This window comes from Heloderma suspectum, chromosome 5 (assembly GCF_057233095.1).
Source record: "Heloderma suspectum isolate Gila_16-S chromosome 5, 16-S_ref, whole genome shotgun sequence".
NCBI classification, from domain to species: domain Eukaryota; kingdom Metazoa; phylum Chordata; class Lepidosauria; order Squamata; family Helodermatidae; genus Heloderma; species Heloderma suspectum.
The window spans coordinates 235,473,318-235,495,686 of NC_139462.1; the positions used below are offsets into that span (position 1 = coordinate 235,473,318).

At 54.9% G+C, this 22,369-nt stretch overlaps 1 protein-coding gene across 1 annotated transcript in view; it reads left to right on the top strand.

Moving 5' to 3' along the window:
- The first annotated feature begins 2,082 nt into the window (after positions 1–2,082).
- Positions 2,083–22,369, top strand: part of SMARCD3 (SWI/SNF related BAF chromatin remodeling complex subunit D3) — a 60,563-nt gene continuing 40,276 nt past the window's right edge. The window contains exons 1-2 of the mRNA XM_084859735.1: positions 2,083–2,160; positions 21,490–21,722. Of these exons, the coding sequence (XP_084715861.1) occupies positions 2,083–2,160; positions 21,490–21,722 (311 nt within the window). The remainder of the gene's footprint in view (positions 2,161–21,489; positions 21,723–22,369) is intronic.

The window sequence follows — 22,369 nt, forward strand, 5'->3', positions numbered from 1 at the left end:
GCCCAGAAACAGCACCGCAGACTCCGAGGGCAGCAGAACGGGTCTCAGACCGCCGTGGCCGAGAGGGGCCGGTAAGCGCCCCCCCGCCCTTCTTTCCCGCTCTCTCCGGGCTGCTCTGAATGGGGGCGGCGCCTCCCCTCGGGGGACTTGCTGCTGCTGCTGCGGCACCGGCCCCGGGAACGGAGGGGGCCGAGCAGCGAGCCAGGCCACTTGCCTTCGCTCCTGCTCCTGGCGGGGAGGGGCTGGCCGAACTCCGCACGGCCGGAGCTGGTGCCCCGACGGCTGATTTCTGTTTGCAGGGCCGGCTGAGCTTGCAGCGGATCTTCCACGTTGCAAAGCCGCACCAAAGTGGAGCAGCGCCGAGGCGGAGTAACGCCAGCCTACCTCGGACGGGGGCTTTTGCGCGCGGGAATGCGGCTTGCTGCGCCTGGAGCGCTGCTGCCCAGGGCCGCGTGGGGAAGGGGGCAGCACCGATGAGCTGCCCTCCTCGGAGCCGGCGCCGAAGGAGTTACTGCCCGCCTCTTTTCCCTCCGGCCGCTCGGCTGACCTTCACACGGAGAGGAAAGAGGCAGCGCTGCGCATGCGCCACCTCCCGGCCGGGAGGAGCCCGGTAACTCGGGGAGGGTCAGTCTGTCAATCATTCAACGTGGAGCTCCCCCCCGCGGGGGGCGGCGGCTCGTTCTCTCCCTCCCTCCCAGCCTGCCCGCCCTGTCCGTCCGTCCCCTCCGCGTGGTCCCATTGGTGGCAGGGCTTTGAGCATAGCAGGGAGAGCCGGGGGGGGGACATGAAGGGGGATTCCGCCGCAGCCCCGAACTCCTCCCTGCCCGGGCCGCGGGCGCGCCCGGTGCGGGAGGCTTGGAGAGGCTGGGTGGGGGCGCGCAGTGGAGAGGAAGCAGGAGCGAGACGTGAGGGCCGCTCCTGCCCCGGTCCTGCACGTGTGAACACGCGGCTCGGCCGTTCCCACCTTCTGCCGCCTCCGGGCCAGTCCCCCGCCTTTCTTCCCTCGGCCACACGCGCCTGGCGGCGGGGCCGTGGTAGGCGCAGCCGAGAGAGCGCCCGCTGGGTACCGCGCCTTGCCCGTTCCTTGGCAACGCGGCTGCCTCTGTTGCCAGGGCGATGCGCGCCGGGAGATGCGGGCAGTCCTCCACGCTGGGCTGGGCAGGGCGGCACGGGGCGAGGAGGGGAGCGCATCCTCCGAGTACCGCCTGTCCCCCTTCCTTGCGGGGAGGAGCCGGTCTTGCCGTGTGGGCGATGCTCGCACTGTCCGGTGTTGCGGGGCCGGGGAGGGGGATCCTTGACTTTCTATGGCAGCGGGGGGCGGGCAGGAAATCACAGTCTACCCGGTGGAAGATTACTGGGGCGGGGAGAGGAATGTTGCCCGCGAGATCTGCCCTCCCTCGGTTCCTTCTCCCGCAGACTCCCCCATTCGGTCTCGGGGGGGGGGGGGAGCGACTTTCCCTTCGCTTCCCTCGGTAGCTGGGCGGCCTAGACGGTCCCGAGGGATGAGGCCTGGAAGCGGCGAAGGGAGGGGCGCCGCGGCGGGAAGTCATTGTGTGGCCGGCGGGGACGGACGGACAGACAGCGCGCCGGACTGGGCGGGCGGGCCGCGCGCTGCGCCGAGAGGCTGCCGCCCGGGACAGAAACGGGCGGCGGCGGCGGCGGCGGCGGCGGCGCGTGGCCTTGGCTGGACTCAGCCACGGCGCTCCCTCCAGGGCTGGGGGATCGGCCGGCCGGCCGTCCTTCTCGCCCTCCTCCTCCGCGCTCCTCTCCCGCTCGGCCGCGCCAAGCCGAGGCGCCCAGGCTCCTCGCGGCTCGCCAGCGGCGGAATTCGGCGGCTGCCGCCGTGGGCCGTCGCGGGCGCCCTGCAGGGGCCCCCTCCCCCCGCGGCCGGCGGCGCTGTTAGAAGTGTGAGCGGAGCGCCCCGCGGGGCTCGGCGGGGAGAGAGTTGGAGAAAACGGCACAGGAAGGAGAGGAAAGGGAAGGCAGCACGGAGCGGGCGCGCGAAGGACGGACCGCCGGACGGACGGACGGACGGAAGAGAGACCGGGAGCGAGGAGGGGAGGCCGAGCCCAGGCGACCCCGATGGCCGCCGAGGAAGTCACTGGAGGGGCGCGGAAGGCGACGAAAAGCAAACTTTTCGAGTTTCTGGTCCATGGGGTGGTGAGTGGGGGAAGTTCGGGGTCTGCCTGGCGGGGGGGAGGCTGGAGGGCGCCGGCCCGGCTGCGCGGGGGGACGGCGGGGGGCCCCTCGCCCTCTCTGTGTCTCGGGGGGGCACGCCCCCTCCCCCTTCCCCCAGCACATGCTTTGGGAGACGGCCTGGCGCGTGGAAGCAGGTGCGCTGTTCCTCCTGCGGCGCCCAGAAGGGGCCGGTTGAGAGCCGGGGTTCGGGGGAGGGGGCTTCTGCCGTTCCTTTCTCCGGGCGGGCTCTGCTAGTCCCGGCTGCCAAGCGAGTGGTACGACGCCACCCCCACCCCCGTGCCAGTCTTGGGCATTCCTCTTTTGTCTTGTTAGGCGCGAGGAATCCCTGGCACGCTGACTCTCGCGTAGGGCTGGAAGATGCTTCTCCTCGGCAGGCCAAGCTCCTCTTTCGGGAAACGGGCAGGCAGAGCAGGACCCCGAGAAGCAGCGTGCCCACCGGTGTGAAAACCCCAATGTGGACCCTTGCGAGCAAGGGCACCATTGAAGTTGGAGGGGTCCGTGGGCAGTGCCCCCTCCCAGTCTCTCAGACCTTGGGAGTTTCTAGCCTGTAGTAAGTTGGCATTCTTGGGGAGTCCCCTCTAGCCCCACACTCTCCAACTCTCACCTGAGGGCCCCGAGAAAGGGGGGAGCTCCCACCACACCATGGGCTGAGAGCTGGCAGGGACTCTTCATGGCTGTCCTGAGCTGCCTTGAGTGGAGGGCAGCCCTTGACATCCCTTCCTAGGCTCTTCCTTCTCTGTAGTTTTCTTCCTCTGGAAAGCCACAACTGGCTGTAGGCAGGAGGCATGGCCAGGTGGTGCTGTGGGGTCCTGAGCCCGCTTCCACAGGTTCCAAAGTCCCATGCAGGAGCTGGCTGGGGGACACTGGGAGTTGTAGTCAAACACATCTGGAGGGCACCAGGTTGAGGAAGGCTGATGGAGGTCTTTGCTCTGGCTGGCTGGCATCATGGCTACAGCCTCTGACTGGTCAGTTCTGAGGCCTGTCAGGGCATCAGGCGGGTTTGTGGAGAGCATTAGCCAACCAGCTCAAAAGGCAGCCTTGTAGCAAGTTCCTGGGATCCTTTGGGGCAGGAAGTCTCTCCCCAAACGCAAACGCCAGGAAACAGGGATGCTACCGGCCGGACTCCTGCCTGGGCTCTGGGCAGCCAGACGGGGCCGAGGCACAGAACTGGCCTCCAGGCTGCTCAGGCATCCCGCTCCTTCCTGAGGAGACGGCTTCTAATAATAGAGGGCACCTCGATGGAAGTGGAATGTGCTGCTGCCGCTGCTGCCAACCCAGGAGAGCCCCTGTCCCTTGGAGCAGCTCCCGGGCGTTTCCTTGGAGGAAAGTTGGCACGGCTGCCCTGCTCCCAAGCCCCATTCATTTGGCCGTCAGCCTGGTGGGGCATCCGCTCCTCCATGCCCCATGGCCTGCCTGCCTGTCTGCCAAGGGCCTGCTGGGCACCTGGTGCGCCCGTGCCCGCAGCCGCAGGAGTCTGTGCCCAGGCGTGCTGCCGCCTGCTGCTGCTGTTGTGGGGATCCCTTCCCTCTGGGCTGCCCTCCTTGCCCCCTAGCCACAGGCCCTCCCTCTGTCCCCTGCTGCTCTGGGGCGCCCCAGCATGAAGTCCCCATTGATCTCTTGCTGGGCAATGCCATCTGCTGAACAGTGCAAGGTAGCTGGACACTGCTGAGTGGAGTGGGGAGGCATCTTTCCCTGCAGCTCGGAGGCCAGTGGAAATCTCGGTCGGTGGATCTGTGTAGAAGAATGCCTTCCTTATGCAGCCTGTAGTTTTTGCTGCCCATGATCCTTTGTGGAACGTCTGTGGGCTCAGAGCTGCTCTTTTCCTGCCTAAGGCTTTGCAATGGATGTGCATTCACAACGGGCATGGGGTGGGAGCGGGGAGCTGCTTGGGATGAAGAGCTACAGAGAAAACAGGTTAAGCACCCAGCCCCTTCTCGATCCACCCCAAACTTCCCCTCCTCCCTGAAGCTGCTCTGCCCTAAAGAAAGCAGCTGCAGAAGTTTTGTTATACACCTTTGCATGTAACAGGTAGCTCGACCTATTGTTCTTCCATTCTTATTCTGCTTGGTGCACATGGGATTAAAAGGCATGCTGCAGTCAGGGTGATGTTTACCTTGATGCTCAAGGAAAAAGGGGAAACAAATGGATAGTTTGGTTCTATACTGTATAATGATCCTACTTCCAAGGTACGAGTTTCCAGTGATTCTAAAATCCCTTGAGAAGGTGTGCAGAGGACCCCGGATGATGAGACAGGGAGCTGACTGGCCAATCAAGAGAGCAGGAGTGTTGTGGGAGGAATTGGGAGGGGAGAGGGGCTGTGATGGACCCTGAAGCTTCTCAGAGCCTCCAGTAACTTTGGCCTCTGGTCTGTCCACGCACTTTGTAAAAAAAAAAAAAAAGGACTAGTAACTTGGCTTAAAAATGAAAGAGGAGGCTCTCCAAATGTCACTTCTGTGGCACAGGCTATACTCCATCTCTGCACAAACAGATGCAGCTTTAATTGAATCCAATCTAGTACCTGATCCAAGATCTCTGCAGAAGACCGTTGGTCAGGTAGCGTTTCATCAAAACCTGCTACCTCCAGGGTCAGATGCCGCTTGCTGTATGCCAGTTGGTGGGGAACATGGGCGGGAGGGTGCTCCAGTTGAGCTCCTGTCCTGCCTGTGGGCATCCCACTGGGACATCTGGTTGGCCCTTGTGGGAACAGGATGCTGGACAAGAGAGCCTTTGGCCTGATCCAGCATCAGGGCTCCTCTTAGGTTCTTATGAGACAGTAGAATCATCGAATAGTAGGGTTGGAAGGGGCCTACACGGCCATCGAGTCCAACCCCCTGCTCAATGCAGGAATCCAAGTCAGAGCATCCCTGGCAGGTGGCTGTCCAGCCTCGTCTCGAACGCCTCCAGTGTGGGAGAGCCCACCGCCTCCCCAGGTAATTGGTTCCATTGTCGTATTGCTCTTACAGTCAGGAAGTTTTTCCTGATGTTCAGCCGGAATCTGGCTTCCTGTAACTTGAGCCCATTATTCCATGTCCTGCACTCTGGGATGATCAAGAAGAGATCCTGGCCTTCCTCTCTGTGACAACCTTTCAAGTACTTCAGTCTTCAGCTGTAGCAAGAATTACTTTTAAATATTTAAGCCATAACGCAGAAAATAATTTAGATGGTGGCATTTTACTCTTTTGAAATACATGAAAGAGGAGAGGATGGGGAGGGGAGGGGGGTAGAAAGATGGCTGACGAAAGTGATCAAACGTGGTGAAACAAGGGCAGGCAAAACAAGATATGGGCTCCTTGATTTGGCAAAGAGCAGAGAAACGAGCAGGATTGTGATGGGGGCACATGGTGCATTCAGCAGGAAAGAGGAAAGGGTTTGGCTGTATCCTTCATGGCTACTTGTGGACTTCTCGGGGGCCATGTGTCTGGCCGTGGTTGGAAACTAGATGCTAGCCTAGGAAGACTCACATCTGATTCTGCAAGATAGTTCATAAGCATTAGTTCTTCCTCTGGCTCTAGGGGCCCTCTGTTTTAACTCATTAATTATTTAAAATATTTGCCACCTTTTATATTGAAAACCCCTCCCAGGGTGATGTCCAACATTCAACATATAATATAAATAACCATAACTCCAAAAACAATACTACACATTAAAAATATATAAGAGTTAGCAATAATGCTAAAAAGATATGCACCCCAATAAAGTACTAACATTCAATAAATAATTGTAGCTAAAACCATATTAAATCTGCAGCAGCCCAGTACAAACCTGTCCAAGAGTCCTGTAAAAAACAAATAAATCTTTATGGCCTTTATAAAGGCCTCTCCTGTTGGCAAAGCATTCCATAAGGGTGGCCCAGTTCTCCCAGGGTTTCGGGAGCTGCTTTTGTAGGGCGAGCTGGCTGATGTAGGGGAAGGAAGCCCTTCAGGTAACATGGTCCCAAACAGTTCAAGTCTTTGAAGTTAATGCCAGCACTTTAATTTGGGCCTGGACATGCACCAGTAGTCAGTGCAACTGGTGTGATATTGGTGTTGAATGAAGGGACAGGATTGCAGCTTGAGATCGATAGGCATATGGTCAAGGAACACCTAATTACTTTGAATGAGTTCAAATCGCCAGGGCCAGATGAACTGCATCCTAGAGTAATAAAGGAACTGGCGGAAGAACTCTCAGAACCGCTGTCTATTCTCTTTGAGAAATCATGGAGGACGGGGGAAGTGCCAGATGACTGGAGGAGGGCTAATGTTGTCCCTATCTTCAAAAAGGGTAAAAAGGAGGAACCTGGGAACTACAGACCAGTCAGTCTGACATCAATCCCTGGGAAAATTCTGGAGCGGATGATAAAGCAATCCATCTGGAAGCACCTTGAAAACAACGCAGTGATTACTCGAAGCCAATATGGATTTGTCAAAAACAAGTCCTGCCAGACAAATCTGATCTCATGTTTTGATCAAGTCACCTCCCTTGTGGACCGTGGGAATGCAGTAGACATCCTATATCTCGACTTCAGCAAAGCTTTCGACAAAGTGCCCCATGATCTCCTGATGAGCAAACTAGCTCAAAGTGGGCTAGATGAAACAATGATCCGGTGGATCCACAGTTGGCTACAGAATCGGACTCAAAGAGTGCTTATAAATGGGACCTTCTCAAACTGGGGAGAGGTAATGAGTGGGGTAGCGCAGGGTAACTTCCAAATCCCGGGAACTGCTAGTTCCCCTCTACTCAGCACTGGTTAGGCCTCGTCTGGAGTACTGTGTCCAGTTCTGGGCACCACACTTTAAGAAGGATGCAGACAAACAGAAGAGGGTTCAGAGGAGGGCAACAAAGATGATCAGAGGACTGGAAACAAAGCCCTATGAAGAGAGACTGAAAGAACTGGGCATGTTTAGCCTTGAGAAGAGAAGACTGAGGGGAGATATGATAGCACTCTTCAAGTACTTGAAAGGTTGTCCCAGAGAGGAAGGCCAGGATCTCTTCTTGATCATCTCAGAGTGCAGGAGATGGAATAATGGGCTCAAGTTACAGGAAGCCAGATTCCGGCTAACAGGAAAAACTTCCTGACTGTTAGAGCAATTTTGTTGTTCAGTCGTTCAGTCGTGTCCGACTCTTCGTGACCCCATGGACCATAGCACGCCAGGCCTTCCTGTCCTGCGCTCTCTCCCGGAGCGTGCTCAAGTTCATATTCATTGCATCCGTGATGCTATCTAGCCATCTCATCCTCTGCCGTCCCCTTCTCCTTTTGCCTTCAGTCTTTCCCAGCATCAGGGTCTTTTCCAGGGAGTTTTCTCTTCGCATTAGGTGGCCAAAATATTGGAGCTTCAGCTTCAGGATCTCTCCTTCCAATGAGCACTCAGGGTTGATTTCCTTTAGGATGGACTGATTTGACCTCCTTGCAGTCCAGGGGACTCGTAAGAGTCTTCTCCAGCACCACAGTTCGAAAGCATCAATTCTTCGGCGCTCAGCCTTCCTTATAGTCCAGCTCTCACAGCCATACATTACTACTGGGAAAACCATAGCTTTGATTAGACGGACCTTTGTCGGCAAGGTGATGTCTCTGCTTCTTACTATGCTGTCTAGGTTGGCCATAGCTTTCCTCCCCAGGAGCAAGCGTCTTTTAATTTCATGGCTACAGTCACCGTCTGCGGTGATCTTGGAGCCCAAGAAAGTAAAATCTGTCACTGCTTCCATTTCTTCCCCTTCTATATGCCAGGAAGTGATGGGGCCAGATGCCATGATCTTAGTTTTTTTAATGTTGAGTTTCAAACCAGCTTTTGCACTCTCCTCTTTCACCCTCAACAAGAGGCTCTTGAGATCCTCTTCGCTTTCTGCCATTAGGGTGGTATCGTCTGCATATCGGAGGTTGTTGATAATTCTCCCAGCAATCTTAATTCCGACCTGTGATTCATCCAACCCGGCATTTCTCATGATGTACTCTGCATATAAGTTAAATAAGCAGGGTGACAATATGCAGCCTTGTCGTACTCCTTTCCCAATTTTGAACCACTCGGTTGTTCCATGTCTGGTTCTTACTGTTGCTTCTTGACCCTCGTACAGGTTTCTCAGGAGACAGGTAAGGTGGTCTGGTACTCCCATCACTTTAAGAATTTGCCACAGTTTGTTGTGATCCACACAATCAAAGGCTTTAGCGTAGTCAATGAAGCAGAAATAGACGTTTTTCTGGAATTCTCTTGCTTTCTCCATGATGCAGCGAATGTTGGCGATTTGATCTCTAGTTCCTCTGCCTCTTCGAAACCCAGCTTGTACTTCCGGTAGTTCTCGGTTCGCATACTGCTGAAGCCTAGCTTGTAGGATTTTGAGCATCACCTTGCTGGCATGTGAAATGAGCGCAATTGTGCGGTAGTTTGAACACTCTTTGGCGTTGCCCTTCTTTGGAATTGGAATGTAAACTGACCTTTTCCAGTCTTGTGGCCACTGTTGAGTGTTCCAGATTTGTTGGCATATTGAATGCAGCACTTTAACAGCATCATCTTTTAGGATTTTAAATAGTTCGGCTGGAATACTGTCATCTCTGCTAGCTTTGTTGTTACTAATGCTTCCTAAGGCCCACTTGACTTCACTCTCTAGGATGTCCGGCTCAAGTTCAGTGACCGCACTATCATGGCTATCAGGGACATTCAGATCTTTCCTGTATAGTTCTTCTGTGTATTCTTGCCACCTCTTCTTAATCTCATCTGCTTCTGTTAGGTCCCTGCCTTCTTTGTCCTTGATCATGCCCGTCTTTGCACAAAACGTTCCCTTGAGATCTCCAATTTTCTTGAAGAGATCTCTAGTCTTTCCCATTCTGTTGTTTTCCTCGATTTCTTTGCATTGTTCATTTAAGAAGGCCTTCTTGTCTCTCCTTGCTATTCTCTGGAACTCTGCGTTCAGTTGGGTATATCTTCCCCTTTCTCCCTTGCTTTTCGCTTCCCTTCTTTCGTGAGCTACTTGTAAAGCCTCATCAGACAGCCACTTTGCTTTCTTGCATTTCTTTTTCTTTGGGATGGATTTCGTTGCTGCCTCCTGAACAATGTTACGGACCTCCGTCCATAGTTCCTCAGGCACTATGTCTATCAGGTCTAATCCCTGAAATCTATTCCTCACCTCCACTGTATATTCATCAGGGATATGATTTAGGTCATACCTGAACGGTTTAGTGGTTTTCCCAATGTTCTTCAATTTCAGCCGAAATTTTGCAAGAAGCAGCTCATGATCTGAGCCACAGTCAGCTCCAGGTCTTGTTTTGACTGACTGTATGGAGCTTCTCCATCTTTGGCTGCAAAGGACATAATCAATCTGATTTCGATATTGACCATCTGGTGACGTCCATGTGTAGAGTCGCCTCTTGTGCTGTTGGAAAAGAGTGTTTGCTATGATCAGCATGTTCTCTTGGCAAAACTCTATTAGCTTTTGTCCTGCTTCATTTTGTACACCAAGGCCATGCCTGCCTGTTATCCCGGTGATTTCTTGATTTCCTACTTTAGCATTCCAATCCCCTATGATGAAGAGGACCTCTTTTTTTGGTGTTAGTTCTAGAAGGTGTTGTAGGTCTTCATAGAACCGATCAACCTCAGCTTCTTCGGCCTCAATGGTTGGGGCATAGACTTGAATTACTGTGATGTTGAATGGTTTGCCTTGGATTCGTACTGAGATCATTCTATCATTTTTAAGATTGTACCCCAGTACTGCTTTTCCCACCCTTTTGTTGACTATGAGTGCTACTCCATTTCTTCTAAGGGATTCTTGCCCACAATAGTAGATATGATGGTCACCTGAATTAAATTCGCCCATGCCTGTCCATTTTAGTTCGCTGATTCCCAAGATGTCGATGTTCAATCTTGCCATCTCATGTTTGACCACCTCCAGCTTACCTTGATTCATTGATCTGACATTCCAGGTTCCTAAACAATATTGTTCTTTACAGCATCGGATTTTCTTTTCACCACCAGACACATCCACAGCTGAGTGTCCTTTCGGGTTTGGCCCAGCCGCTTCACTCTTTCTGGCGCTACTTGGAAATACCCTCTGCTCTTCCCCAGTAGCATATTGGACACCTTCCGACCTGAGGGGCTCATCTTCCGGCGTCATCTCTTTTAGCCTTGTGATACGTTCCATGGGGTTTTCTTGGCAAGAATACTGGAGTGGGTTGCCATTTCCTTCTCCAGTGGACCACATTTTGTCAGAACTCTCTGCCATGACCTGTCCGTCTTGGGTGGCCCTGCACGGCATAGCTTATGGCTTCACTGAGTTACGCACGCCCCTTCGGCACAACAAGGCAGTGATCCATGAAGGGGTAGAGCAATACGAGAATGGAACCAATTCCCTAGGAAGGTGGTGGGCTCTCCCACACTGGAGGCATTCAAGACGAGGCTGGACAGCCATCCGTCAGGGATGCTCTGACTTGGATTCCTGCATTGAGTAGGGGGTTGGATTCGATGGCCTTGTAGGCCCCTTCGAACCCTACTGTTCGATGGTTCGATGAGTCTGGCATCAATCCCTGGGAAAACTCTGGAGGAGATTCTAAAGCAATCCATCTGGAAGCACCTTGAAAACAATGCAGAGATTACTCGTAGCCAACATGTATTTGTCAAGAGCAAATCCTGCCAGATGAATCTGATTTCATTTTTGGATCAGGTAACTTCCCTTGTGGACTGGGGAATGCTGTGGACATCATATACCTCGAATTCAGCAAAGCTTTTGACAAAGTGCCCCATGATCTCCTGATGAGCAAACTAGCTCAAAGTGGGCTAGATGAAACAATGATCTGGTGGATCCACAGTTGGCTACAGAACTGGACTCCAAGAGTGCTTATCAATGGGATCTTCTCAAACAGGAGAGGTAATGAGCAGGGTACCACAGGGCTCTGTCCTGGGCCCAGTGCTCTTCAACATTTCTGTTAATGACTTAGATGAGGAGGTTAAGGGAATGCTGATCAAATTTGCAGATGACACAAAATTGGGCGGGATAGCTAATACCCTGGAAGACAGAAACAGAATTCAAAGTGATTTTGATAGGCTGGAGTGCTGAACATCTGGAAAAACGTCCTGACTGTTACAGCAGTATGACAATGGAACCAATTCCCTGTGGAGGTGGTGGGCTCTCCCATACTGGAGATATTCAAGACGACTCTGGACAGCCACCTGTCAGGGATGCTCTGACTTGGATTCCTGCATTGAGCAGGGGGTTGGACTCGATAGCGTTTTAGGCCCCTTCCAACCCTACTCTTCTATGATTATATGATCCTATGGTTTGGGCCCAGTGCGCCCTCCTATCAAGGTCACCTTGAATCCTGTTTCTGTATTGTAAGGCGTTGGCTACCTCTCAAAGCTCGGTGCCATCTGCAGATTCGATCAGCATCGCTTCTACTCAGTCATCCAAGTCACTTGCAGAGATGGCGACCCACATGGGGCCCAGGCAGACTCCTGCACCACCGCACTGGTCACTTCTCTCCAGGTTGATGAAGAGCCATGGATGAGCAGCACCCTTTGGGTCCATCAGCCATCTGCACTTTCAGCTAATGGTAGCCTCATCTAGCCCTCATCAGCTTGCCAACAAAAACATCAGGGGGGACCTTGGTGAAAGCCTTGCAGAAATCAGGATATACTATACAGCATTAAAAAGGAGGAACCTGGGAACTACAGACCAGTCTGACATCAATCCCTGGGAAAATTCTGGAGCAGATCATAAAGCAATCCATCTGGAGGCACCTTGACAACAATGCAGTGATGACTCGAAGCCAACATGGATTTGTCAAAAACAAGTCCTGCCAGACACATCTGATCTCATTTTTTGATCAAGTAACCTCTCTTGTAGACCGTGGGAATGCTGTAGACATCATATACCTCGACTTCAGCAAAGCTTTCGACAAAGTGCCCCATGATCTCCTGATGAGCAAACTAGCTCGAAGGGGGCTAGATGAAACAACGATCCGGTGGATCCACAGTTGGCTACAGAATCGAACTCAAAGAGTGCTTATCAATGGGACCTTCTCAAGCTGGGGAGAGGTAACGAGTGGGGTACCGCAGGGCTCAGTCCTGGGCCCAGTGCTCTTCCACATTTGTATGAATGACTTGGAGGAGGAGGTGCAGGGAATGCTGATCAAATTTGCAGATGACACAAAATTGGGAGGGATAGCTAATACTTTGGAAGACAGAAACAAAATTCAAAGTGATCTGGATAGACTGGAGCGCTGGGCAGAAAACAACAGAATGACAGTTAATAGGGAGAGATGCCAAGTTCTGCACCTAGGAAAAAGAAACCAAATGCACAGTTACAAGATGGGGGATACGTGGCTCAACCACACTACGAGCGAGAAGGATCTTGGAATTGTTGTCGATCACAAGCTGAATATGAGCCAACAATGTGATGTGGCTGCAAAAAAGGCAAATGCTCTTTTGGGCTGCATTGATAGAAGCATCACTTCCAAATCCCGGGAAGTACTAGTTCCCCTCTACTCAGCACTGGTTAGGCCTCCTCTGGAGTACTGTGTCCAGTTCTGGGCACCACACTTTAAGAAGGATGCAGACAAACTGGAGAGGGTTCAGAGGAGGGCAACAAAGATGATCAGGGGACTGGAAACAAAGCCCTATGAAGAGAGACGGAAAGAACTGGGCATGTTTAGCCTTGAGAAGAGAAGACTGAGGGGAGATATGATAGCACTCTTCAAGTACTTGAAAGGTTGTCACAGAGAAGAAGGCCAGGATCTCTTCTTGATCATCCCAGAGTGCAGGACATGGAATAATGGGCTCAAGTTACAGGAAGCCAGATTCCGGCTGAACATCAGGAAAAACTTCCTGAGTGTCACAGCAATACGACAATGGAACCAATTACCTGGGGAGGTGGTGGGCTCTCCCACACTGGAGGCCTTCAAGACGAGGCTGGACAGCCATCTGTCAGGGATGCTCTGACTTGGATTCCTGCATTGAGCAGGGGGTTGGGCTCGATGGCCTTGTGGGCCCCTTCCAGCCCTACTATTCTATGATTCTATGATTCCCTTGATCCATCAGGCTAGTAACTCTGTCAAAGAAGGACATGCGATCAGTCTGTCATGGTTTGTTCTTGAATAAGAGCACCGTTTGTCTCACACCTAAAGAGTCACCGACCTGAGGTGCTTGTCCCCTCCCTTGCTGGGTTTCCAGCAGCTGACGGTGTTTCCCTGTCCCACCCCGATCAAGGCTTATTCAGCAGTGTCCTTGTGGCCAATCATGTTTGACAGCTGCTTTAGGACTCCTGTGCAGGTAAACTAGCCTGCAGATTTAGAAAGCTTTGCCCATGAATCTAAAGGAGTCCACTATTGCCATGATGTGATAGGACTGCATCAACCTGCTTTGCCCCAAATCCAAGAGAAACGTTGCATTTCTGTTAGCTTTGTCCACGGTCAGGAAGGCTGTTTCTGCCTGCTTGGCCGCTGCCCCTAGCGTTTGCTTGTCTGTGGCGGCAGAAGAACAGAGTGGCATAGAACTTCCGTTGGCACAGTGGTCGCAGTGCCCCATTGCTCCTCAGTTGCTTGAGATTTGGGCACTAGACCAGATCTGAGACCACATGGGAACAGGACGCCTTAGCTACGTCTTAGCTGGATTACTGCATTGTTCTGTGTGAGGCTGCTTGTGAAAAGTGGGGTTAGCTTAAATCCCCCAACCCTCTGCAGCAGATTTCGGGGCTGCATGGGGGAGGGGAAATCCATCCTGCCTGTGATTTCCATTCTACTGGCGGAATGACATGGTTGGATCCAAGCCATCGGCTGGTCCAGAATGATGTGGCTGGGCTGCTGACTGGAGCCAGATACCAGGAGGACACAACTCCTTTGATACAATTGCTTGAGCTTCCCATTCATTTTCAAGTTCAAAGTGCTAGTTATGAACTTCAAAGCCCTAAACAGCTTAAGGACAAGCTATCTGAGGGAGTGTCTTATCAATATTATAGAATCCTAGAGTTGGAAGGGATGTTGGAGATCATCTAGCCCAACTCCCTGCTCATTGCAGGCTCTGCACTTCAGGCTGCAGCTACAGTATCCCTGACAAGTGGCCATCCAGCCTCCACTGAAGTACCTCCAGTAAAGGAGAACCCACCACCTCCTGAGGCAGGCTGTCCCTGCTGAACAGCCCTCACTGCTAGGATGTTTCTCCTTATGTTTAGCTGAAATCTGCTTCCTGGCCATTTCGTCCTGTTGGTTCTAGTCCTGCCCTCAGTAGCAACAGGGAAGGGGTCTGTTCCATAGAATCATAGAATAGTAGGGTTGGAAGGGGCCTACAAGGCCATTGAGTCCAACCCCCAAATAAATGTTCCATCTTTTTCTTGACCGCCTTTCATATATTTGAAGACCGCTGTCATGTCTCCCTTTAATATTTTCTTCTCCAGGCTAAACAGACCCAGCTCATCCAGCCATTCCTCATAGGACTTGGTTTCCAGACCCCTCACCGTCCTGGTCACGGTTCTTTGAATGGGCTCCAATTTGCCAATGTCCTTCTTAAAATGGGGCACCCGGAACTGGACACAGGACCCCAAATGCTGCCTAATGCAGAATAAAGCAGAACAATTACTTCTCATGATCTGGACGCTCTGCATTTGTTAATGCACTCTAAGATTGCATTCGCTTTCTCAGCTGCCGCATCGTATTCAGCTTGTGATCACCTAGGTCCTTTTCACATACACTGCTGCCAAGCCAGGTCTCACCCATCCTATGCTCTGCCTTTGGCGTTTTGTACCCAAATGCAAGACCTTACATTTATCTTGGCTGAATCTCATCTTGTTAGATTTGGCCCAGTTCCAGCCTGTCTAGAGCCTTTCGAATCTTGATCCCGTCTTCTGTGGCGCAGGCTCTCCTTCCCAGCTTTGTGTCATCTGCAGAGTTGATCAGCACCCACTCTACATCCTCACCCCAGCCCTTTGTGACAGTGCTGAACCGCCCAGGGCCCAGGACAGAGCCCTGCACCCCTCCGCTCGAGACCTCCCTTCTTCAGGGATGCCGAGCCGCTGAGAGCACTCGCTGCGTGCGGCCACTCAGCCAGCTGTGGGTGGATCCACCTGGCAGTGGCAGCATCCAGCCCACGTTGTACCATCTCGTCAACCAAGATTTCCTGGGAAACCTTAGAATCATAGAATAGTAGGGCTGGAAGGGGCCTACAAGGCCATTGAGTCCAACCCCCCGCTCAATGCAGGAATCCAAGTCAGAGCATCCCTTGTCAAAGGCTGTGCTGAAAGCAAGATATACCAGGTCCACAGCATTCCCATGATTTACCAAGCTAGTAACTCTATCAAAAAAAAGGTCTGACATCACATGATCCAAGCCATGTTGGTTCCTCCCAACCGATGCATTGTTTTCTGGATGCTCGCAGACGGACTGCTTAATCACCTGTTCGAGAATGTTGCCCAGTATTGACACTGGTCTGCAGTTTCCTGGATCCACCTTCTTCCTCTTCTTGAAGTTGGGGACAACACTGGCCCGTCTCCAGCCTTCCGGCCCCTCCTGTTCTCCAGGAGTGCTCAAAGATCACCGACAATGGCTCTGAAGTAATGTCCACAAGCGCCTTCAGCTCCCCGGGATGGAATTCATCTGGTCCCAGTAGCGAGGTGTTTTCTAGTCATCCCCTTAACTACCCTGGTAATATGAACCTGCCTGTGCAGTAAGAATTGGAGGAGAGTCTGCACCAGGTTTCGCCTGCGTCGGAGGCGCGCTTGACTGGAACGCAGGAGAGGGCCTCTTCTGCGGCTGCGCCCCAGCTCTGGAACTCCCTGCTCTGGAGGCCCATCTAGCCCCCCCCACGCCCCTCCACTGGCCTTCCATCGGATGCTGCCATCTCAGCAGGCTTTTGGCCAGCCATGTTGTTTGCTTTGCTGTCCCATGATGTGGGTTTGTTGCTGCAGTGCTTGTACTGCTTCTGCTGTATCTTTTCTTGACTGAGTTTTGATATGCACTTTATTGTTAATTGTATATTTACTTTTCATTAGCCATTTTGAGCACAGTATGTGGAAAGGTGGGTTAGATCTTTTAATAATAATAGCAAGGTGGCAGCTTCCTCTGGACTTTTCTAGCCATGGTGGCTTCTCAGCGCAGGGAATGGCCAGAGGACCTGCAGCATGTCCGGTCGTTTTGTGACTTGAACTAAAGCGCCTGCATTTCTGACATCAACTGCAACGCGGGTCTGCTTTTGTCTCTTGTTTGCCTTTACCTGTCACTTTCCCTTTTTCCTGAGAAGGGATTTAGTTCAGGTTACATGTCTGCACTCGTGATCTGGGGGCTTTCTTCTTGTAAGCGCTTCCTGCTCCACTTCTTTCCTGCTGGCCCACTGCACACCTAGAATCTCTGAATGGAGCATCATCTCCCAGCCTACTGCTTCAAGGCTCTCACGCCAACCTTGCCTGTGTGAAATGTTCTGGCTCCCTGTCTCTGGCTTCCCTCCGCGTCCAGGACAAGGGGCCTTGTCTCTGGGTGGGTTCTTGTCCCACTCCCTTCTGCTTTCTCAGTCTTTTGTTACAGCAAAGTGTGCCCAAGCCCCTCCAACTTGTGCTTAGGCCTTCCTTGCTGCTGGCTTTTTCAGGCCAAGGCCTGGCTGGGACTTCATAGAGAGAACCTCTCACCGTCAGTGTGATGGGGGCATCTCTGGCAGGTGCTGCCAGGATGTTCTTAGAGCAAAGCTGGAAGCAAGGTTGCAATGATTTCTAGTGGGTCTCCCGAGTTTATGGATCAGCCTTGTGTTGCGATTGACAGGTGGCAGCTGAGTCTCCCAGAAAGGCAGCCAGAATGGCAGAGTGACAGCAGCAGGCAGCTCTAAATCTGATGCGTGCTTGCCTGGTCAGCTGCCGCTGCTGCTGGGGGTGGAGAAAGTTGGGCTGGCCGGGGGGCGGGCTGGCCATTACTGCTGTCCAGGCAGTGTCGTGGTCATGTGTTTGTGGCTGCGACAGGTGTGCTCAGCTGAAAGGGCCCTCTATCTCCTTTCTCCCCCCCCCCGAGTTGTTCCCGTGGACCAAGCCTATGGCTTCCATCCCTCTCTTCAATTTATGGTGGTAATGATGATTTTGTTTGCTTTGATTTATATGAGATGAACATGTTAGTGCTTTACAGAGCAACTTGAGCAAAAGAGATAGGCCCCTGCCCCAAGGTATTTGCAGTCTAAATATTGCTGGTGGAGGGCTGGTGAGGGAGGGGAGTGGCATGGGCAGTGAGGGGTGGGTGTGGGCAAGGTGACTTTACTACAGCCACTGGGCATGAGCTTTGCCAAGGGCTATGTGGGGAAGACAGGCTTGGAGGGACCTGCATGAAGACAGAGAGGGGGCACCATGTTGCCTCTTGGGAGGATGTCCCAGCAGCCAGGGGGAGGCCGCCTAGGGGGGTGGGTAGGGGGTAGGAGACACTTTGGGGGCAGCAGACACAGGCAGGGCCAGGACACGAAAGGTCAAGAGTGCCAGAAGTCAGCCAGCATGGCCCGAGACCTTCTGCCTCCCAAGATGGAGCAGAGTGTGAGCACCTCAAGGCCAGGGGTGCAGGAGAGTCGAGCCTGGCCAGGCTGTTTTGGCACCTGAGGCAGAGATCCACAAGCACCTCCTCTCCCCTCGCTGCCCAGGAGGGCAGTCGAAGTGCCGCCGCCATCAGGGTAGTGACTGACCGTTTGCTGCCCTTTCGTGACGCCCCACACGGGCATCGTTGTGCCGCAAGGCCTGGAAGGCAGCGTGCCTCGCTGTCCCGCCTGGGGCCTGCGTACGCCTCTCTCTTCCTGCCCCTCCACAGAAGGGCTCCTTTGCCTGCCCTGGCACCTCTTCCCTGTGCCCCGCATGGGCTCCCATCTGCCTGCTATGTAGCTGTCACCACCTGTCTCTCGACAGCCAATCTGCATCTGCTGGGGAGCATGGTGGGAGAGGGTGGCTATGGCAGGCGGGAAAGAGATGCGCCTGCCTCACACTGCACACCTGGCGTAAGCTGGAGGCTCCTGTCCTCGTTCCCCCAAAGGTCAGGCAGCTGCTCTGTTCTTTCTTCACTGAAAAACGCAGCAGCTTTCAGACATGCCTCAAGGTGGCTCAGAAGGCAGTAAAAACAAGGTACTGTATGATGCCTTAAACTTCCGTGCAATCAAGTCGAGATTAAAAAGAGAGAGAATGGCAGGCAAAATCCTAATTTGAAATGCCAAACTGCACCGGCCAGTTCCCCACTGTTCTAGGCTACAAGTGCCCATCCAGGTAGACAGATTTTCAAGCCCCAACTACAGCCACAGAGGGGCAAAAGTGTCAGCAAGCGTTCTTCCGTCGGCATGCCCCACGGTCATGGAGCGACCCCAGAGAGAGACCTGCTCCTCCCTCTCTGCCACCACTATTCGCATTTCTCTGCTGCGCAAACCCGGAGCAGGGCTCTGTCTCACGATCTCCATCACTGGCTCATCCAGGGGAAAGCAACGGCATTCCCTGTGGCACACTGGGACCGAGCCAGCCAGGAGGGTGGTGTAGCCGGACTGCCTTGAATCTTGCCCAGAGGCATGACCTGGTGGCCATTGCTGGCCAGGGGAGCTGGGGTTCTCTGCTCTCGCAAACAGCTGAGCTGCTGCTGAAGTCCTGCAGCAGTGGAAGCCTCTGGAGGAGAGGGGCTGCCTTAAGCCTAGTCAGAGCCTCGCCCACCGGCCCCTCTAGCTCAGTACTGTTGGCACCGACTGGCAGCCGTGGCTCTCCAGTGGCTCCGTAGGCAGGAGTTTTTTCAGCTCTACCTAGAGATGCAGCAGGGGATTGAACCTGGGAGCTTTTGCATGCAAGGCAAGGCTCTGCCTGTGAGCTGTGGCCCTTCTCCAAGACAGATTTCAGCCCCCTCCCAGCACCTTGCTGTGACAAATTAGCATGTGGAAGAAGAGGAGAGACGGAGGCATGTGGAGGCATGTTGCTGTGCAGATGCATGGCCAAGCCCCAGCCTGGATAGGGGCCGCCACGGTGGGTGTCCCTGGGCACAGTTCCTTGATTCCTCACCTGTAAAAAGGGCAGAGTCCCACCCAGCACCTCAGGGCATTCTGTGTTTCGGCAGCCTGCAAAGCTGAGAGGACTCCTGCTGCTCTGGCTAGGGCCAGGGGATGGCCATCAAAGACCGGCATAGGACTGCTCCTGTCGCCGGCTCCCTTCGGTGGGGACACAGGAGAAGACGGGGCTCTCCGCTGCTGCCATGCCCAGGCTCTGGGCCGCCCTGATGAGGGAGGCCCCTTGCGCCCGGCCCTCGGCCAGCTGCTGCAGTGCCAAGGCCCTCATGCTCAGGAGAGCAGGCGCCGGCCTTTCTCTGTTCCCTCCAGGCCTGCTGTTCTTGCTGGGGATTTGCTTGTTTGCGTGGCTGCTGTCGCTGTTGGAGTGACTTCCGTGTGCCTGACACTTTACACCATCCAAGAGGATAGGTCTCTGCTCCAAGGAGCTTCCAATCTAAAATATAATGAAGGAAAACAACAGAGGAAGGGGAGGGGAATGGAGGCAACTGTGGTAGCAATGTGCAGTGGTTTCAGTTCAGTGCGGTCAGGCTTGCATACTGGCTCTTGGTGATTCTTATGTTAGCTTGGACGGAACAAGGCAGGATCTAAATATTTAAAATAAATAACTTTTGGCCTTGCAGGGAGACAGCGGAAAAGGCATGGTGCCTGCCTATCAGGAAGGATCGTCTGTGCAAGGCTGGAGGTCTCTGTTTTCAGCTTCATTGAAGCTGGGGTGAGATGAGGATTGAGGGCCTAAGCCAGGGGCTTTCCAGACAGGGTGGGCTTTGAGGAAGAGTGATGTGAACAGGGGGATTGGCGGCAGCAGTGTCTGTCAGGGGTGTGCTGGGCAGAAAACAGATCTCCCGGTGTTTTGGGTCTCCCAGCATTCCTGGCCATGGGCCATGCTGGCACAGGGCTTCTGGGAGTTGAGGTCCAAAACATCTGGAGATCTGTCTTCTGCCCACCCTGGATTGTTAAATCACAACCCATCCAGATGCAGTGGCTGGCCAGAGGCACCTGCGCGCTAAGCTCGTGCTGTCTGGTCTTGCGCCCTTAGGCGCCATCCAGAGTGTTCTCCGTGTCCTGGACATTGCACTCTTCTGTGGAGTTTCTTCTTGGCCCAGGTCACAGCCCTGCCTGTCTGCAGGGCCCAACTGCCTGAAAATGGCTGGCCAGGGCTGAGGAGGCCGGTAGGGTTGTCGCTTCTTCCGTTCCATTGAGCATCTCCTTTGCAGCTGTGCAGAGAAGCTCTGGGAAGCCCCCCTAGCAGTGCGGGGGGTGGAATCAGCCAGACTGGCATGGCCCAGTGCAGCCTACCTCTGAGCACCAGATGCAGGGGCAAGCACCAGGGAATGCTGCTGCCCTCATGCCCTGCTTGGGAACTTTGCAGAGGCACTTGGGTGGACACTCTTGGGAGCCGGGTGCAGGACATGATGGAGGACTGACTGGAGCCATTCCCGGTTGGGCTGCAAGGCCGAAGTGAGGGCCTACAGTCCGGATACCAGGCCTTCGAGATGACTTCCTTTTCCCATGAATTAACCCCCAATAGGTTTTCCATCCAGGTTCCCCAAACAATCCCCCCCCCCCCGAAGTTTTCCTACATTAGCTGATTCATTGCCCCCTGACGCTCCTGAGAAGAGTACTTGCCAGCCGCTGGGAGCTGGCTGGGCACCCTAGAACACCCTGGGGCCCTCCCTCAGCCAATGAGTCCAGGGGGAAATCAAGGACTCCTGCAGGGGGCATTGGAGACCCAAGCCAAGAAGGAAGGGTTCCCAGAGCAGGGAGAGAATGTGCCAGGCCCCAGGGAGGGGACTCATGTGCATGGATGGTCTTTGGGAAGGGCCATAGTTCAGGGGCAGAGCACCTGCTTGGCATGGAGACTGCCCCGGCAGCGTCTCCTGCCAAAAGGGTCCTGCCAGAAAGCGCCCCCTCCGTCAGCCGGAGAACCTGGAGAGCCACTGCTGCCAGCCAGGTGGACCATGCTTTGTGGTCTGTGCCTTCCGCTGTGCTCTCGGCGGATGCTCCTTGGGTCTGAGTCAGCTGGGGCAAGCCCCTAGTCCAGGGCTGGGTCCAGCTGTGGGTCAGCCACCAGGCCAGCTGCCTGCTCACGAGGCCACAGCAGGGGCGACTGCCACCTCACCACAGTCTTCACGGCACCACCAGTCGCATGCTGGAGCAGGACGGGCCCCTCACGCCTTAGCCAGGCAGCATCTCCTCCCCTTCCTCCCAGGCCAGGGAGCCACGGACCATGCTGCCCTCTGGCGGTGCTGCCTACAGCTGGGCGCCGCCCGCAGCCCTCCCCCAGGCGGCTCCCCCAGCGGAGAGGGCAGGGCCCTGTGCTCACTGCGCCGTTCTCTCCTTCCTCCCTCTCCAGCGTCCGGGGATGCCGTCAGGCGCTCGCATGCCCCATCAGGGGGCTCCGATGGGCCCCCCAGGCCCTCCCTATGTGGGGAGCCCCTCCGTGCGCCCCGGGATGCCCCCGGCTGCGATGGAGCCCACGCGCAAGCGGGCAGCGCCGCAGCAGGCCCAGCAGCAGCAGCAGCAGGCCGCCCAGCAGCAGCAGGCCCAGCAGCAGGCGGCGGCGGCGACTCCGAGCCGGCCCCGGAGGTGAGTGCTGCGCGGGGGAGCTCCACGTGCCGGGCGGAGCTGCGGGGAGAGGGGGCAGGGGCGGGGGCGGGCTGCCAGGCCACCCCTCCAGGCCTGAGCCTCTTTCCTCCTGCCAGGGAGGGTGCTTCTGCGGTGCTTCCCTCCCGCTGCACGGCGCTTGCGCCACGGGCCTTGTCACGAGGCCCTCTGGGCTTCCGCCACGTTTCCTGAAGCCACCGTGCCTCGTCCCTTTGGCTCAGTTTCCTGCTCGCTCAAGCAGCCGCTTCTCATCCCAGCCCGGCTCCCCGTGCCCGTGCTCCCCTCGGGATGTTGCCTGTGCCCGAGTGTGCTGGCTTCTCACGCTTCCCTAGGTGCAGGGAGCCCAGCACCGCTCAGGCTGGAGAAGCCCTCTGCGGGTGGGCGGGAGGCCTGGCTGCCCAGGCTCCCTTTGCCTCGTCTCAGAGGGCAAGGGGGACTGCAGCCCCGCCACGCACCACACCCCAGCTGCGAGGCCTTGGTAGATCTGGCTTGGAAACGGCTGTGGGGACCCCCCCCCCCACTTCCCCAGTCACTAGCAGCTTGGTTGCCAGGATTTGGGTGGCTTGGGGGGGGCAGCCTGCTTGGCCATCTGCAGCCTTTGTTTCTCTCTGTCCAGTGTTCGGGGGGGG